The sequence below is a fragment of the Sarcophilus harrisii genome, chromosome 6, assembly GCF_902635505.1.
Source record: "Sarcophilus harrisii chromosome 6, mSarHar1.11, whole genome shotgun sequence".
Taxonomy (NCBI): domain Eukaryota; kingdom Metazoa; phylum Chordata; class Mammalia; order Dasyuromorphia; family Dasyuridae; genus Sarcophilus; species Sarcophilus harrisii.
This window is the reverse complement of record NC_045431.1, coordinates 171,781,616-171,801,078: the sequence shown is the minus strand read 5'-3', so window position 1 is coordinate 171,801,078 and position 19,463 is coordinate 171,781,616. Positions and strand designations below refer to the sequence as shown.

The 19,463-nt window shown below is 34.2% G+C and overlaps 1 protein-coding gene across 2 annotated transcripts in view; it reads right to left on the bottom strand.

The window, feature by feature from the left end:
* PRDM5 (PR/SET domain 5) overlaps positions 1-19,463 on the bottom strand; it is a 197,056-nt gene that overhangs the window by 75,355 nt on the left and 102,238 nt on the right. Inside the window, exons 10-12 of one of the 2 annotated variants that reach the window (XM_031943278.1) lie at positions 17,623-17,780; positions 6,639-6,732; positions 440-600 (exon numbers count right to left, since the gene is read on the bottom strand). In XM_031943278.1, the coding sequence (XP_031799138.1) occupies positions 440-600; positions 6,639-6,732; positions 17,623-17,780 (413 nt within the window). The remainder of the gene's footprint in view (positions 1-439; positions 601-6,638; positions 6,733-17,622; positions 17,781-19,463) is intronic. The other variant, XM_031943279.1, reaches the window with a different exon arrangement.

Below are 19,463 nucleotides of genomic sequence, written 5' to 3'. Positions count from 1 at the left end.
TCAGTTTCCATTCCAGAAGTATTCAATGAGTAATTATTATACTTCTATCACTGTTAAGGTACTCTGAATCATAATTGCTAACATTTATATGACACCTTAAGGTTCTCAAAATGTTTACAGTTGTTATCCTCACAATAATTATGAAGGGTAGATGCTGCTACAAGGCTCATTTTAGAGATGAAGAAACACACAGCCCTGCTCAGGGCCACCCAACTACTGTCTGAGTTTGGATTTGAACCCGCATATTCTTGACTCTTGATTCCACTGTATCTAAATCCATTCTAAGAAGAGGATAAACCTATGGATGGTATCTAGGACAGGAAAGGGAGGGCCTCAAGCTTAAGCCCCTGCAACACAAAATAGAAATATTCTAAAGGTTCAAGCAACAAGGGAAAGGATATACATAAGGAATTCAAACTTAGGATGGACTTGTACTTACTTTTTTGTGACTTTTAAGCACAGAAGGTGTTACAAACGCCTTGTCACACAGATCACATTTGTATTTTTTGTGTCCATCATGGACCACCTGGATGTGAACATTTAAGGTATCTTTCCTTTTAAAGGTAGCATCACACTGATCACACTTGAAAGTTCGTTCACCTTGGAAACAAAAAAGTCAAATGTGAAGAGACCAAGCAAGGCTGGGGCCCTTTCCTCTTGTAGATTAATGGCTGCCCTTCCCCCACTAATCTCAGCCTAGGTGGAGATTCTGTTTAGTCATGAAAGAAAGGCATGTCTCCTGGCTAATCTCTAACCTGGACATTGCTTCAGACCTTCCTGCCCTTGACTCCAGCCTGAGTGTGAAAGGGCTCCCTAATATTCCCAATAAACTTATTTCTCTTTGTCTAAAATATCTTCATATGGGCAAAGATAAAAATCTTATCTTCATAGCATAGCTGGAGATAAAGGTCAATAGTGTTCCAGGGATATATGGGGAAATGGAGCAAGATAATCTTCTTGGGACAAAAATGACACTTTAATTTCAATCATTCCTTACTAGATTGCCTCAATTTCCCCAAAAAATTTTTCCAAGGACCCAACTTCACTAAATAAAATGATACTGTTCCAGTTCATAAGGTAAGCTATAAACTATAATTGTTTTGATCTTTTTTCTAACTGTGGTATAGCTTTCTCACTCAATACTATATTGTCTGCATCAAACTGGGGAATCCAATTCAGTCTAATGACTATCAAATGTCAACCATAGTCAGTACTGGTTTTGACTTGATTATGAGTTTGCTATCGATCATTTTAAAAAATAAATTGTCTATATTATCCAAACCTCTCTAAAGTCTTTAAAAACTATAGTTTCCTATGAGTAACAAGAATTTTCATTAACTTTCTATTTCCCCATAATAATGAGGTTTTTTTAAAATAAAACTTGAATATATTGATAAACTATACCTTTTTCCTTTTGACAACCAGAGAGCAGTATTAGAGATATGAATAGAAGATGGACTAGGAGTATGCCATAAAAAAGCTGATGACAGTCACCTTCTTGTTCTCTCCAACTACTACAGAGATTAAACAACCCTTTAACTTACTCAATATTGAGTGAATAATTGAATCTTTTAGCTGACTGACTTTTTTCACCTCTAACAAAATCTCAACATATGAATCTAAAAATTACTTCAAATGAGAATACTTTCTTTTTTTGGTTTGTTTCTTTTTTATTTTGACTTTAAGGGTGTGTGTGTGTGTGTTTGTGTGTGTGCGCAATGTGATATATTATAATAAAAATCATTTGTTATAAAACCAGGCAAAAGAACAATTAAAAAGTGATATGACCTAATTTCTTTTATATTTTTAAATAGGAAGAGAGTAAGGCTTCCATAAGACTTAGGAATTCTTTCTTTTTCTCTACTATAATCCTCCCATCTTCCACCATATTTTCCAATAGTACTTCTTATTTAGTCATTTCAGTCATGTCCAAAACTACAAGACTTCATTTAGGGTTTTCTTAGAAAGGATCCTGAAGTGGTCTGCCATTTCCTTACCATTTCATTTTACAGAAAGCAGAGACTGAGGCAACAGTGTTAAATGACTTTCTCAGAGTCACAACTAGTAAGTATACAAGGCCAAATTGTATTTAAATCTTCCTGACTCCAGGCTTGGACCTCTATCCACTGTACCACCTAGCAGTCCAATGACAATTCATAAGAAACTTAAAAAAAAAAAAAAAAAAAAAAAAGGTAAGGGAGGTGTTGTATGCTGGTTTCAGGGATCCTATGAAGGAAAAGATCTATATCCTCTCTTTGAAAAGTCCAATTAGGTGCCAAAATAAATGGTTTCGAAAGATGAAGAAAAAATGTCAGCAAGCATACTGAACCAAGAACACAAACCAATTCTAAGGCATACTGGTAGAAAAATAATTGAGGTGATGAGATGAATGTACAATGGGAGCAATCCTAGGTCTTTGAGGTCAAAGAACCCTGTTTTATTTAGCTTTTATTCCCTAATTCCTCATAAACAACAAAATTCATTTTTGAAATCTCAATTCAATTTGTAAATCTTAGTGAAAAAGTTGGCATTTTTAGATATCAAGAGAAAGAGAATTCTGTAAAAGTTGCTTTTATATCATTCTATCTATTCTTATCATCCAAATATCAAAGCCATCTTCAATATCATTTAAAATAAAGCTAATGCATATTAAGTAGGAAGACAGATTGGGATTTAAAAAAAAGTCTCAAGGGCTTTACAAAGTTAGATCATAGGAATATGAAATATAATAGGGATAAATAGGACTATCCTGAAGTTTAAGCAATTAATTTTATGCACAACAATGAAATGGGGAGATATGGTTAGAACATAATTCATTGAAAAGTGTGTGGAACTGTTAATAGACAAATTCAATATGAATTGGGGCAGTGAAATACAGCTGAAAGATAAATTGGAACTGAGTTCAAATCCCAACCCTGACATTATCATTTATGTAATCTTTGCCAATTCATTTACTTTACTAATCTGGTAAAAGAGTAACTTGGATTAAGTGACCTATAAAATTCTTTCCAGCTCTAGATATTTTATACTATTATGGGTAGCTAAAAAAGTCAATAGGCTGTATTAAAATTATATCTAGCCCCAGCAACATGAGAATATAAACATTCTCTAGCCTGATCAAATGTTCCCTGGTACACATGAAGCTTTATTTAAAGTTCTAGGTACTATATTAGCTAGAGAATATTCATAAGAAGGCATCCACAATAGTGAAAGATCTCAAGATTGTGTTGAACCAACCTGAACCAAGTGAAGATTAATTGAAGAAGAAAAAAATTAAGGGAGGGATGAAATTAACTGCTTCCAAATATCTGAAGGGCTCTCATGTGGAGAAAGTATTAGATCTGATCTGCAGTGCAGAATTGAGAACAAGAAATAGAAAAGAAAAACATATGGATCCCTTCATCCCAAGTCCCCATATCAGAGTGGTCCAAAAGGAGAACTTCCTCTCACTGACTGCAATATGATGATGGGGGGAAGGAGTATATGTTTTAGGTGAAGAATGGAAATTATAAATAATGTATTCTCTCGGGTACATATTGAACTATATATCTCTTGGTCTTCTTCTAATGCTGACGTTCTATCATTTCCTCATTTTATAATAATGAAGCTAGTTAGTTATTTGTCTTGGGCTTAGAAAGAAATGAAAATTGTGATAATTCCATTTCTAATTCTGATTAATTCTTCATATTCTACAGCTATAAATATTGCTTGTTTTCTAATTTTATTGTTTACCTAATTAATTTAGTTTCTATCCTTATACAATCTTCTATTATATTTTTTTTAAATTATTAAATAATCTTAACTGATATTGGGAAACAGGGAGTTTCATTAGTGTAAGAAATCCCTAGTACAGAAATTCCCATTACTGGTACAGACTGGTAACTTGTCAGTAACATTTAGTCTTAGAGCTTTTTCTGGGACTCTAAGATATTCAATAATCTGTTCTTGGTCACAAAGACATTTAATGACTTGCTTTCAGCTAAACAGCAAGTACATTTCAGAAATAAAAATCAACTCCATGGCTGGTCATCTATACAAAAGTGTTTTTGGTTTTGGTTTTTTTTTTAGATTTTCCTTTAATGATTTTAAAGGAAGTTTCACAGGGAAAAATTTTTTTAATTAGCTAAACATCTGAAGTATGCTTTGAAAAAACTATTTCATTAATATGCTTCTAGTACATATCATTTCATTCAAATCATATCATCTACACTTATATAAATACAAATATAGATTTTGAACATCTAATTATTCTTAGTTGCTATTACAAATCAAGTTGCATTGTACAAGGAGAAATTTTTCAGAATTTTGTGCCAAGATTTAGCCATGAGAATCCTACTACTGGAAATATCTTGAACTCTATCCTAAAATTAATTAATCTTGCAAAAATTTCTTTAAAAAAGAAGATACTATAGAAATAAAGTGAAATTACTGTTGTGATACAAAGCCACAATCTCATTTTTTATTCTTCTTTTATACAAAATTGGGAGTCAATTGCATGATGCATAATATCTTCAGAGCTAAGATCTTCAAAAACATGCAGCACCCTTTTCCTCAATCAAAAGAAGCTCGGCATAGTTTCTCACCATCATCATCAATATTATGTAGCATTTATAGAAGTCTTAACTTGATTCTTTTGTTATCAAACTTAAATATATATACATAAAGAAACTTCTCCAAAATGCATTTTTCCTTTAAATGTATTATCCAAATCTGTGTCTTTTTGTCTTAAAAAGAAAAACTTTCAAATTTTCAACTTCTGTAGAATAAGATGTGAATGAGTCTAGAAATACACAAGTAATTTCATATGATATGTAACACATCCAGGTAAATTAGAGAATACACAAGCATCCAAACTATGATTATCCAAGAAAAGATGGAGTTAGGAAGAGCTTAGATTTTTTTTCTTCCAATCAAATAAAAATATGATCTCTCAGAAACAGAGGCCACTTTTATAAAACCCCAATATAATGTTTTTCCTTAAAGCTTCAAGTTCACAAAATTGATGTCATTAAAAAATTGTAGCTATTGAGAGTAAAAAAAAAGAAAAGAAAAGGGAAAACCTGAGTTTAAAATTTGTTGGAACAGCTCTCTAATAGACTTTTATGGAATCCCACTTTTCTATTTAGCAAAAACACAACTGCTCTCCACTTTGGAAGTGCTTGAACTCCTGAAAAAAGACTCCAGTATTTTATGGAATAGGAGAGACTGTCTTGACTAAAGAAATAAATAACATACAATATTATCAAGGATCAGTGTAAAGTCTTATACTTAGATTTAAACAATGAATTGCACAAGTAAAAGATGTGGCCAGAAAATATTTCTAAAAAAAAAAAAAAGATGTGAGGATCTGAATGGATTGTAAGCCCCAACATAAATGAACATGGCAACATCATCATCATGATCATTGTCATCATCATTATCATCATCATCAAAATGTGACCTTAGGCTACATAAATACAAGCATAATATTTGGGATGAAAGAATTGATCATCAGATGATGCATTGTGCCTGCACATAGTATTTGGGTCTAGCACTATAGTTTAGGAAGGACACTGAATGACAAAAATAATTACAGGGAAGAAAACATGTATGGTGAGAAGAGTTGCTATACAAAGATCAGTTGAAAGAATAACCTCTAGCATGGAAGGGAGAGAATGAATTGTCTTTGAGGAGTTGCCATGTGGAATGAAGAGAAGAATTGTTATATCTGTCCTCAGAGGATAGAATTAGGAACAATGAGAGAAAATGTCAGAGAGGAAGACTCCTGTTCAATTCAAAGAAACACTTGCTCCCAGTTAGAGTCATCCAAAAAGGAACAGTGCTATATGAGAGAAAATAAGCTCCTTACTGCTGATCTTCAAGAACTGGCTAGATAACCAATTTCCTTTTACGTTCTAAAGATTCCATGCTTCAAAGAAACTGAATTTTTGTAATGTATTTTGAAAGGATTGAATGCATGTCCCTTCAAAATAAGTAAGAGACCTGAGGGAGTATAGTCTAAAGGAAAGACCAGTGTTTCGGAAGGCAGGAGCCTTAGGCTTTTAGCTTAACTCTGTTATCTGATCATGTGAAATTGGATGCACAATTCATCTGAGCATTTGTTTCATCCCAGGGAATGTTGAGATCCATTTTAGTAAATTCCATTTAGTAAATTTAGTAAATAAACTCCCTAAGCCCAAGAACTCAGTATAGTGGAAAATTTAAAGGGCACTTTGGAATAAAACTTGGGAACAAACCGATTTGGTTTGAAAATCAGAAGGGAGAAATGAAATTCTCAAATTTTACCCTGAATTTCGGAGTAATTTAGAAATTTAGGAGCACAGATTACTTTAGAGAATATGTATTTTAACCATCTCACAGTGCAGGAAAGGAAACTGAGGCTAAGGTCATGAGAATATGAAAAGAAAGCAAGAATTTAAGTAGAGTCCTCAAATTTTATATTCAACATTCCTTCTTATATAAAGATACAGCTTTCATAGAATTTAAACCAGTCAACAATTCCCTACATATAGAAAGATTTTTCATGAGGCCTTTCCTATCACAGATGTTGCTTGAGTAACTTGGCATGAACTCAAGGAACCTGGCAACCCTTTCTTTGCCCTTTTGCCCTCTAACCAAATGCCTGAATTGGCACTTACTGTTATGTATTAGCAGGTGTCTCTGCAAAGAGAAGGGGGTCCGGAACAAAGCTTTGCATTCCTCACACTGGAAGGGCCTCTCCTCAGAGTGGGTCTGCAGATGAAAGAGTGTGTCAGGTGGGAGGACCAGGAACATCAATTAGCCATTTCAGAAATAGGGAGCTACTTGAGTTTTATGGTAGAAGAGTGAAAGGGAGGGAATTTTGTAAAGGCCATAGAAGTTGCAATGTCTCTGTGGTGATAATGACTGGTCATTCCCTGTATATGTAGTGTTTACCAGTCCTTTGGGTAAGAGGGTCAGACAAACCTTATCAGAAAAGTTGTTATAAACACTCCATATCCAACCTTCAGCCTTTGGAGTAGGCTATCCTCCATACTTGGAATGCACTCCCTGCTCATCCCTTCCTCTTGGCATCCCAAACTTGCTTCATTGCTCAGTTGGGGTGCCTTCTACATAAAACCATTTCTGCTATTTTTCTACTCCTTAATCCCCATTAATGCACTCCTCTTTAGTAATTGACTTGTATATACATTGCATTTATTTTGCATTTATCTTATCCTTTGATTAGAATATAAGTTCTGTGCGCATCAAAAAAATGTTTTAAAGTTTAAAATATGATCATATACATTTATGCATACTAATGAAATTTGTGAAAAGTTATAATTTTGCCTTAAACTAGTGATCCAAAAATATAAGGATAATTGCTTGGAAAGTAAACCATTTTAATATTGAAAACTTCAAATGTTATTAGTATGCTTAAGGAATGATCTTATCTTAAGATTTAGTGAGATAAAGATTATACAACATAACCTTCACATGTCTGTTTAAAAAGTAAAAGGAACTAACTAATTAAGCAAAATAAGGTTAAAAAGAAAATTATTTCATAATTCAGAGCTCTTCAATCAATCAAATATTTTCCCATTGTTTGCTCTGTGCTAAATTCTGGAAATAAGAGACAAAAACATCGTGACTTTTTGCAGAGTTTATAATCTACTGGGGATAACGGGGGTGGGCACAATAATGTACATTTAAATGATATACAAAGTAGATTAAGGAGGGAATATGAGAGTAAGGGAAGGAGGGAAGATTTCTATTAATGCAAAGACATGGAAATTAGATGGAGTGTTTTGTCTGATTACAGAAAGCAGGTCAGTAGGATTGGCTATACAATGCAATAGAGAACAGTCAACTGAAATAAGTTTTAAATATGAAAACAGAAATTTTATCTGATCCTAGAAGCAGTAAGGAGTAACAGGATGATATGGTTGAAACTGCAGTTTAAGAAAACCATTTCAGCTAATGCTGATTTTTATCATATAGTGTGAAAATTCTAAATTTCTTTTCTCTTTGCAAGCTACATATAGAAAGTTATTTTATTGCTCTCATATCACTGTAAAGGAATGAGATATCACTTTGAAGTACAGATTTCATAGATCATCAATGAATGAAGAAAAAAAAGACAGAGCTCAGTCGTTAAAGTAGCATAAAAGGAATTGGCTCATTTCTTGACCATAACATCCTTCTAATCTGATAAACAGCTAAAATCAAGTGATAAACCCATGGCCAAGTGATTGAGCTTTCTCTTTGCAAAGATCATCACCAAGTGCGGTACTGGTTGGATCACTACTACCTATTCACTAATAGTTACTTTAGAGAAGCCAACAATGGACTAACTAGTCAAATCAATAAGCATTTAAGTGCTTGGTATTGTACCAGTCGCTGCCCTAAACTCTGGAGATTTAAAGACAGACAAAAGTAATCCCTGCTTGTAAGGAGCTCACAATGTAATAGGGATGACAACATGCAAATGACTATGCAAAGAAGATCTATGCAGGATAAACTGAAGATAATCTCAGGATAATGGTACAAAGACCAAACACAAAGACATGGAATGGTCCTCCTTGTCTTTAGAAGGCCACCCTACGAGATTAGACTGAAGTGTTTGGGAGTTATAGGGAGAGCTGAGGCACTTCTCTAAAGGTGGCACAATGACCACAGTACTGGATTTGGAGTCAGGAAGATCTGAATTCAAACTCTCCCTTAAGACACTTGCTTTGTGATTTGGAGCAAGTCATTTAATTTTTGTCTGCCTCATTTTCCTCATCTATAAAATGGGAATAATAATAGCACTCACTTCACAGGGTTGTTATGAAAACTAGTGACTGCATAAAGTGGTGTGCAAACTTTAAAATAGTGTATGAAAATTAGCTATAATTATCACAATTGCTAGAACTTATATACTTCTTCCTATAGAATGTTGTACCTTTTTCCTGGAACAAAATTCAAAATTCCTTCTTGATTTTCCAAATTATATGATCTTTTCCCTACAAAACTTAGCTTATTTCAATTTCCATAGAAATTTCTAATAACATCAACATGTTGAAGAAGAACACATTATGTAGGTCCATGAAAAAACAGATTATACCATCTTCTACAACACTGCTCCTAATCTAAGGAGATTATCTGCCTCCAAAAAAAGTACTTTTAAAATGCTGTGTGTGTGTATGTGTGTGTGTGTGTGTGTGTGTGTGTGTGTGTGCACAGATCTAGAACTAAAAGAAATATCAGATATGATCCAGTCCAACAGCTTCATTTTCAAGAAAAGGAAACTGCATTCCAGAGAAGGTGCCTCATGGTGTGGTCACACAACTGGTAAATAGAAAAATCAGGATTCTAACCCAGGTCCCCTGATTCCAAGTTCAGGCTTTTTTTATTCCACCACACTGCCTCCCTTGTTTGTATAGATTTTGTAGAGATTTATATGTGCACAAATTGTTTCTTCCCAATAGTTTGAAAGCTCCCTGAAGGCAAAAATAATTTTGGTTTTGTCCAGCATCTTGATATGAGTGACACATAACAGATCTTTTAAAAAACTAATTTGAAATATAAATGAAAAGAACACCAACAATCACAAAACTCAAACAAAACAAAAATGCTGCACACTAATTATTTAATGACCAAATTTGGAGAGAAAACTCATTCAGAAAATGTACTTTCTTCAAAGAAGTAGGAGACTATGGGTGCAAGCCTATTCTGTCAGACTTAATTGATCCATTGAGTTTGGTTTGAAATGCTTTGCTTTCTGTCACTGTGTGTTTTAATCTTTCTCTTATTCTTTGTTACAGAGTAAGGAGGAAGGGAAGATAGCTTTGGAAATTAATTTTATGTCAAAATAAAATCTAACAAGAAATTTCCAAAACACAATTCATTTTGGGAATGAATGAATAAGTGAATCTCTTTAAATTCCATGACAGAATCTGTATCCCAATTGATTACAACCAGAGTGGATGCCAAAAAAATCTGTGAATACATGAAGTCTTTTTTGTAGCAACTTAGAGATAGACTTTCAAGCTTGTTTCACCAGGACTTCTGATGTTATTTCTCTATGGGAATTGCTGAATTGGTAAATTCCTCATCACAGTCATCAAATATTAACCTTATGGCAGAAGTAAAACTTTCATCAGGGCCATTTCAAGCTGGGCAGTAAATGTGTCCATCAGTAATATGAGCTTTGCCACATAACTCTGTATTTTACTGGAAATTCTACTTATTCAGGAGGTCATATTTGGGACATGAAGATCAGTATGAATATTCCTGGAAAAATTCAGAAACCAAAGAAATTTAGGGGAAAGAACCAGGAGGGAAGGTTTTTTCTAGCATCATTCTTTATTTTTATTTATTTATTTGTTGCTATAAAAAAGTTTGGTTCTCCACAAGTATAACACAATATCACTCTCCCTTAGGGACAGGATATAAAACTGAAGTTACATAAAAGTCTTGTCTTCTTGCTTTCAAGATCAGTAGATTAATTTTTTACTGCCAGCTTTCAAAAAAGGGAGTTTAAGTAGTTCCCTAAAAGCAGCCACTTCTCTACAAGAGAATATAGAATGGAGAATGGAGAATCAGTTCCCTAGTGGATGATCAAAACCACTCTGAGACTCTCAGCATAATAGAAGTGGGCACCCATGTTCTCAGCAAGTACCAATGGATTCAATAAAATGTAATAAAGTCTCTACAAGATGACTTGGTCTACAAGGTAGAAAGGCTAAGCACTATGCTGTGCACTGGAGGTTATTCTTATGAAACTTAGATTGAAATCAGATACCAACTTAGAACTCCTAATGTATATTTTTTAAATGGTAGGGTGCACAACTTGTTAACCATTTGATGCCTTAGCCTGGTGTCGCTGCCCTACTAAGCTTTGTAGACAATGCTTATATGTGATGTTCAGGCCTAAATTGGGGAACGGTTAGAGCCAACCCAACCCTGTTCACTTGAACCGATTATTAACTTTTTATGTATACTTCAGAAATTGCCATGTGTTACAAATCAAAGTTTGATCTACAGTTTTATTGTTATCTTAATTAGATAATGGGAAAAATGTCAAGAATGTGGATTAAACTTTTTAAATGTGCATATATATAATTTATAGTACATATGCATATAATATAAATATTATGTGTTACATTATATGTTATACATATATACATATATTTATGTGTTTGATGTGAATCTACAAAATATATATTATACATATATAAAAGGTGGTTGTTGAAATTTTATCAGCATATTCCTGGACCTATGGGTACATGTGCTCTAGGAGAAGAAAAACATAATGTATATTTACATAATACTTTATAATTATAAATTACATAGGACTTCTGTTTTTTGAATCATATTACAACCTGGTGAAATAAGCTATTTTGTTTTTCATTATCATCATCATTATTTCTGCTGATGTTATATTATCCATTGTAGAATAGATGATAGAAAGGTGGTCTCAGGAATGGTTCAGTTCTGACTTTGACATGATTGGGTTGTGTTGATCCTAGGCAAGCTCTCAGCATTCTAGATAGTTTTTTTTTTTTAATTTTAGAGAAGATACTGAACTGCCTTGGCAGAAGTTCTTCAAGTGGGAGTTTCCTAAATGGTTGAAATTACAGGCCAAGTCCCTATCTCTATCCTTGTCCATTTTGCAAGTGAAGAAACTGAGACTTGGAGAGGTTAACTCCAGAATCATACAGATAGAAGGTGATGGAAGCAGGGACTACAAGGCAAGTCTGATTCCAAACTTAGTTTTCTTTTCACTATTCCATGACATTTTCTTCCCAAGAGACCATATTGCCTATTTCCTTGAATCATATAACTTTAGTTATGCATTTAATAACTCCTACATAAAGAGATCTTTCTTGATCCATCCAATTGTAATTATAAACAGGCATTACTTAATAATTCCAATATTTACATTTTGTGCAATACTTCTCTTTCTCTTCTATGGGATTTATATTATATATCTCTCAATGGGATTTAAACATGTAGAGAGTAGAGTGTTTCATTGTTGCCTTTATATGCCCAATATCGAGAATATCTAGAATAGTGCCTGCCTTGGAATAGGTGCTTAATTCACACTTTTGAGTTGAAGTCAATACAAGACACCCAATTCTATGGGGCCTAGAATTCTTGAGACCAAAAACAACCAAGCAAACAAACAAATTAAAAAAAAATGCAAGAGTTTTGTTTTTTTTTTTTAATTTCCTAGATCTCAGTGCCTGCTAGGAAAGCTAGTCCTAACTTTCCTACCTGAAGTAAAATGTTCTCTAAATATTTTTTTTAATGGTGTCATCTTTATTAGCAGTACCCAATCAGTCTAGAAATCCATCGCTTGGGAAGTTTCAGAAACCATAATTTCCAGAGTCAGAGGGTTGCTGAAGGACCAAGACAGCTCTTAAAAACAAAAAACAAGGAGCAGCTAGGTGGCACAGTGGATAGGGCACCAGCCCTGAAGTCAGGAGGACCTGAGTTCGAATTTGGCCTCAGACACTTAATACTTGCTAGCTGGGCAAGTCACTGTTTCAACAACAAAAAGACAATGCTAAAGGCATCCTCCTTGCCTTCTAAGTAGTAAGAAATGGCTCATTTGGGAAATCCGAATCATTCAGTCCCAACAAAGACTCAAATCCAATTCATTTCAATGAACACTGAACACTGAACAACTGCTACAATGTACCAGGCCTGTAGATCCTGGTTTTGAGTCACTAACTTCCTACAAGTAGACACATGGGGGAGACCTGGCCTCCTCACTTAACATAATGACTTCAGATGTAGTTGGTAGTTTCTGTTTTGGGGGATTCCCAGATTGAAAAGCAAATAAATACAAGATCAAAACTGATGAGAAAACATGAAGTCCATGAACTCAGGTCATTCTTTAAACAACAGAAACTGACCCCAGAATGTGAAATAGCTCTCTAGGCAGTTGGAAAACTGAATGATCTCATTTTTACAGATGATCAGGTTCCAAATATTTAACTAATGTTGGCTCAGTCAAAAAAAAAAAAAAAAAAAAAAAGACTTTTCCTTCCTCTACCCAAACTCTGAAATGTCACCACCATTATAGATGAAATATTCTCAACTAAGTCTTTGTAGAAATGTAGCCAGTCTCTTTCTCACAATGATACAAATGTTTGTTTAAAGTCAAATAGTCCAATGTTTAGAGAACCCATTTCTAATTTTAAATATAAAACAGATTCATATTATATGGCATGAAAGGCAATGGTTCCATACTGTACTGATTTTTACATTTGAAAATAACTAACTTAAGCGTATTTTTCATTAAATATTTTCCACATTTACCACATGGATTTATTGCTAACCTTATCAAAATCCAATGAGAGAAATACTGAAAAAATTAATTGATCAGTTTTCATTGGTTCATAATTTCCTTATACTTTTATATTTTATATTTAAAATTATTACAACAAATAGAAACAACTATTTCAAACACAAAACAATTATTTATAAATAATAATTAATGTTAATAATATTAATAAGTAACCCAGACTTATAACACAGCATAACTCATAACATAACTGCCTCTAAGTGGCCATATTTTCCCTCACTAAATCTATGTTCATAATTCAAAATTATGCCTAAGGACAAAAACAACTCATGGTACATTGTAGGACAGAGGTAATGAATGTATGAAAGAGAAGGAAGAATACCAACTCTGGAGTTGGTCTGAGTTCAAATCGTAGTTGAACACCTGTGTGACTCTGGGCAATTCCCTTCATTTTCTGAGCCTCAGTTTACTCATCCATAAAATGAATCACTTATGAGAAAAGCCCTTGAGATTTTCTCTAGCTCAAAATTTATGGGCTTTAGAAGATAGTTCATATCTCTTCAGAATTTACCTCTATGCCACACAAGTCATTCTCAAAAGGGTCCAAATGCCAGAATTTCATTTATCTATTTGATATCATCCATGAATAAACTGTGTGCTTTAAGAATTGTTCTCAGGAAATGAAACTTCTACAAGTGCTAAAATATGTTTTATTTAATCATTTTTTATTCAATTCAATCAGCACTTATTAACTCCTAGTATGTACCAGGGATTATGCTAACCACTGAAGGAAAGACCATGCTTTGGGACTCACAGTTATGAAAACTGACTATCCTGAACTGGAAGGATATGGCCCAACCTTGTTGCTGTAGGTAAAACTAGCTATAGATTTATCAAATGACCCATGACCGTTGTATTTTTTTTAAGATTCCTTTCATAATTTAATTTTTTCCCCTGTTTTCTCTAATGTCCTCAGGATTCCCAGAATTAATTTTTGCTGCTATCACAGCATATTTGTTTTTAGTATCTCTGATTTATGATTTTTCATGTCTTGGAGCCTTCTAAATCAGACCATTTGGATAAAAATTCTAGGAAGCTCTGTCCATGAAGAGTCTCGAGGTGAATTACTCAAATATACTTGGAAAACTATGGTGGTTTGGGGTGCATCAGTTCTGGATAGTTGTTGTTGCTCAGCCCTTATTTATGAAGAGGACCAATGACATCATGGATGATGTCTTGACTTATACATGAATTGGATTTAAGAGAGGCATAGTTGTGCAAAATGATCAGCCCCACACTTTTCCAGATTCACCAATGTCTAATGACAAGACAAAAATCAATCAAATGATAATAGTCCAGGATGCAGTTGACCTCATCTTCAATGTGTGATCAAACTCTAAATGCTCCACAATATCTGCTTTAACTGTCTTTATGACCACTGAAACAAATTATTCTCATTGACTTATTCCCCAGGGCAAAGTCTTCATATGCTTGGGGTAGACACTCCCTAACTTACTGATGGGTTTGAGTTCTGCTGGTTACCCTTGATTTGGTCTAGCCCATTTGCCAAGGCAATTCTGTTGGCGTGTGGCCACTAGCATATGCTCCAGCTTCTTGGAGCCACAAGTGAGAGCTGAGTGACTTGTGAATATCCTAAAGCTTAACAGCCCTGAACCCAAGTGATAGTGCTCCCTGAACATCCCATGCCCACCAAAGAGAGAAAATGAGTTGAATAAAGTCAGAAAAATAAAAAGTTCTTAAGGCAAGATTTGAACTCAGATTATCTGATGTAAAAACCATCACTCTTTCTAGGTAATAGAAATTGGGGAGTAAGTTATACCAGCTAAGTGAGACATTAACAGTGGTATATGGCTTACTTAGTTTAACAACCAGTTCTCTGAAAATAATTTAAAAGTATATATGAGCTATGTTTAAGTTTATGCTGTTTAATATGTTCTCTAACATTTAAATCTAAACAATCAGCAAAACAACAAATCAAGGCCTGATTTATAGCATTTGTGGATGTCTGAAGTATAAATGTTCACAATGAAATTTTCACAACTGGATCTCATAAGCCTGTAAGAATTGGCCTTAGCACAATCCTGGATACTATCATCTCTCAAAACAAAGATAATGAACAAACAAATGAATACACACACATACAAAAATACACAGACATACATACTTATGATGAAAAGAAGGGTGTGAGGAAGGAACTCAATGCAAGAAATGGTTTTGATTTATGTTATTTCAGCAATGGTATCAAATACTACTAATTCAGGATGATATTAAGTAAAATAAATCTTTACTGGCTGCAACCAGACATTGACTCTCTCATCATAGGAATAAATTTTAGTTTTAGAAGAATTATTCCTTTCAAATTGCTCCCATCTGAAAATTCTATATTGCATGGGAACCAAAAACAATTTCTACTAGGGAACTTCAACTTCAGAGATCGAACTCTCAATATCATAGATAATAGTGATGAAAAGATAATGGTGATAAATGAGGGAATAATTAATAATAACTGACATTGATTTAGTGCTTTAAAGTTTAGAAGACCATGACAAAAAGCTTCAGTCCAACTCTCTGGAGTGCTGGAAGTAGCATTATCTCCATTTTAAAAGTGGGAAAATGAGGCTTATGAATTATCTATCACATGACATCCAGGGTCACCCACTTGGCAAGTTCTAGAAAAGGATTTGAGACCGTCTCTTTTGACTCCAGAATTCTATCCATCTGCCATGTTATTATCTTAGCCAATAAATATCATGACCCCAACGTGACCATGAATGGATAAATAATAAAATAACAGCAACAATAGTAGCAATAACAATAAGTATTTATACAATGATTTGGGATTTGCAAGATACTTTCCATGTTATCTCATTTTATTCTCCCCAAAACCTTAGTTGATAGAAGCAAATGTTTTCTCTGCTTAACACTTGAAGAAACTGAAGCAGAAAGATTAAGTGATTTACCCAAAATTATACAGCTAATGAGTATCTGAGGTGTGATTTGAATTCTTTTCTTCCTGGATCTAGGTCTAGCATTTTATCCCCTCTTCTGACAAATAGCTATGGAAACTTTATACCATTCAACTGTACCATATATATCTTTGATCACTCAGTGAGATTATTCCATTTTACTGCTAGCTACAACTACATTAGGATATAACAAAAGGATTCTTTGCTTGCAGAAGAAAACAAAAAAAGAATTACATTATAGGGAAGATCCCAGGAACTCCCCTGTGATCATGATCATGACTACTTTGTAAGTAACTAAGCAGTTGCTAAGATTATTGTACAATGAGTGACAGAATTGTGGTTGTTAATTGATCAGAGATAGGCTGTTGGCTTTCTGCTTCAGAAATAATAAGTATCATTGTTTCTACCAATTCTGAGTCCTTATTATTACTTTCCCATGATTTATGAGACCAAAAGCATGAGAGATAGTGCAAGAAACCTATATCATTCTCCCAATTCACATAAACAATTTCATAACCAAAAAAAAAAAAAAAAAAAACCCAAAACAAAAAAGATAATTGATGACTCTTGTTAGGCAATCTGCCTTCCATGAGTAGACAGGATTTATTGGTAAACTGTGGATTTAACATTACAATTAAGGAAGATTTCAATAGTTCAATTTCCACTCTCCAGTACAACCTTTCTCAGAGTTGACTTTTCAATATCTTGTTATCACAGAGGAGAACAATGTCCAAAATGTATTTATTTTTAATTTTTTTTTATAGGATTCCAGATCTTTATGGGATCTTAGAGGTCATTTTCTCTAATACCCCTATTGTATTCAGAAACTGGTTTTAAAAACAGAAGTGACTTATGTATGGGCTCCCATGGCCAAAGAATTCATCATCTATTATCCAAGGCTGGTGAGACTGATCATTGGATGACAGGAAATATTCTATCATTGGGCTTGTGCTCAAAGTCTTTCCAACTTTGACTAGCTATAACTGCCAAAGTAAAAGGAACATCTTCCCTCACCACAGTGACAGTGATTTTGAATCACCAGCTATTTAGAACAGGTGAGACTCATGTAGCCTAATGACACAAAAAGAAAAGAATAGAGATGTATGGACAGCAGAGACTATTTGCAAATTTCTGTAAGCTCAGTGTAACCACTGGGGATTTGTACATTATCACAAAGTTAATGAATGCCTTTGGACAAAGGATGTCAGGAAGGTTTTCTCCAATATTACCATCCCTGGTTTTACACAATAAATCCTAACAGCGTGCTAACACATACACACATATTTGTATACACATTCATACATATATACTAAATAGTGTTTGAAAGGAAATGCAGCTAATCTCAGAAGGAGAGACTGGCAAAAATGGTGGAGTTTTTACCTTTTTGTGGTTCTTGTAAACATTTCTGTGGGCAAATCCCTTGCCACAAAGCTTGCATTTGTAAGGTTTATCTTCACTGTGTATGATTTTGTGTGCGGCCACCTGATCGATTCGTTTGAAGGACTTATTACAAACCTCACAGTTGTAGGGACGTTTTTCTGCAGAAAAGCAGGGGAAAATTTTAATCTCTAGTTTACACAGAAGTATAGGATGAAACAAAAAAGTAGGCCTTCCCTCAGCTACATTTATTGTAAATAAGTTTACCTAATTATAGAATCATAGAATATCTGGGTTGGCAGAGACCTCAGGGGCAACTAATCCAGCATTCACTCAACATTCTTAGAACTTTAGATTTAGAACTAGAAGGGACTTCCACATCAAGGAAACTTGAATTTCCTCATTTTACCCGTTAAAAAAAAAAAAAAAAACCAAAAAACTGAGACCCAAAGAAATTTGCCCAATATCAAGTAACTAGTAAATATGTAAGTGAAGATTTGAACTCATATATTCCTGATTACAAGCCCATTGGCATTCTCTCCACACACCACAATAAATGCCACTGAGACCATTCATTCAATGAGCCTAGTATGTGTCAAGGCAGCTAAGTGGCACCATAATGGATAGAGTGCCAGATCTGGGGTCAGGAAGACTCATCTTCCTGAGGTCAAATCTGACCTCAGATTCTTACTGCCTGTACCCTGGGCAAGTCACTTAACTTTGCCTCAGTTTCCTCACCTGTAAAATGAGCTTGAGAAGTAAATAGCAAACAATTTTACTATCTTTGCAAAGAAAACCTCAAATGGGGTCAAAAGAGGTAGACAAAACTGAAATGAACACTATGTGTCAGGAATACAAAAAGAACAAGAAAAGCTGTTGCTTTCTTCAGGAAGTTTTACATATTAATGAAATTTCATCAACAAATGGTCATTCACTTTTGTTTGAAAACTTTCCATGAATAATAATCTAATTCCTTCTAATATGTCCCATTCCACACTGAAATTTTTCATCATTAGGAAGTTATTCCTTGATAATAATAGCTGAAATTTCTATAGAGATTTAAGATTTACAAAATATGCTGCATCCATTATCTCATTTGATTTTCCAAACAATTCCCTGAATATTGCAGGTATTCTATCCATATTTTTTGGATGATTAACCTGAAGTCCAAAAAAGTTAAATCCTTTGTACTGGGTCACAGAGCTAATAAGTGTAGGAAAGAACAGATGTCCAGAGAGCTTTTGATTCTAAATTGAGTGGTTTTATTTTTTCCTCTATTGCACAATTTAAATCTCCCTCTCTCTACAACTTCCACCCCCTGCTCATTGTTCTGCCTTCTGAGGCTTGAGAGTTTATTGCCTCCTCCCCAAGGTGGCACTTCAAATTCTTGATACCATTTGTCAAGTTTCCTGTAAGCTTTCCCTTCTCCATGTTGGACCTCATTAACTTTTCTAGCTTATGCTTATATAGTCAGATCTCATGTCTGGGTCTCCATCTTGGCCCCTCCTCTGGCCTTCCTAATTTGTCAATGCCATTGATAAATACAATGCTGAAAAATGAAGCTAGGAAAGATAGGTGATACAGAGGATAGAACAGCAGGCATAAAATCAGGACGAGGAAATTAGATACTTATTGTGATCCTGGATAAATCTTTTAATCTCTGTTTTACAAAATTTCCTCAGCTGTAAAATGGGGATAAGGTTATCTTAGGATCAGGTAAGATAATAATAGTAAAGTACTGGGCCCAGTTCCTGGCACATAGTAGGTACTATATAAAGGTATCAGAGTAAGGTTGACATGCAATAAAACTATCCCCTTAAGTGTTGAGTGACTAGGTCTCTCCT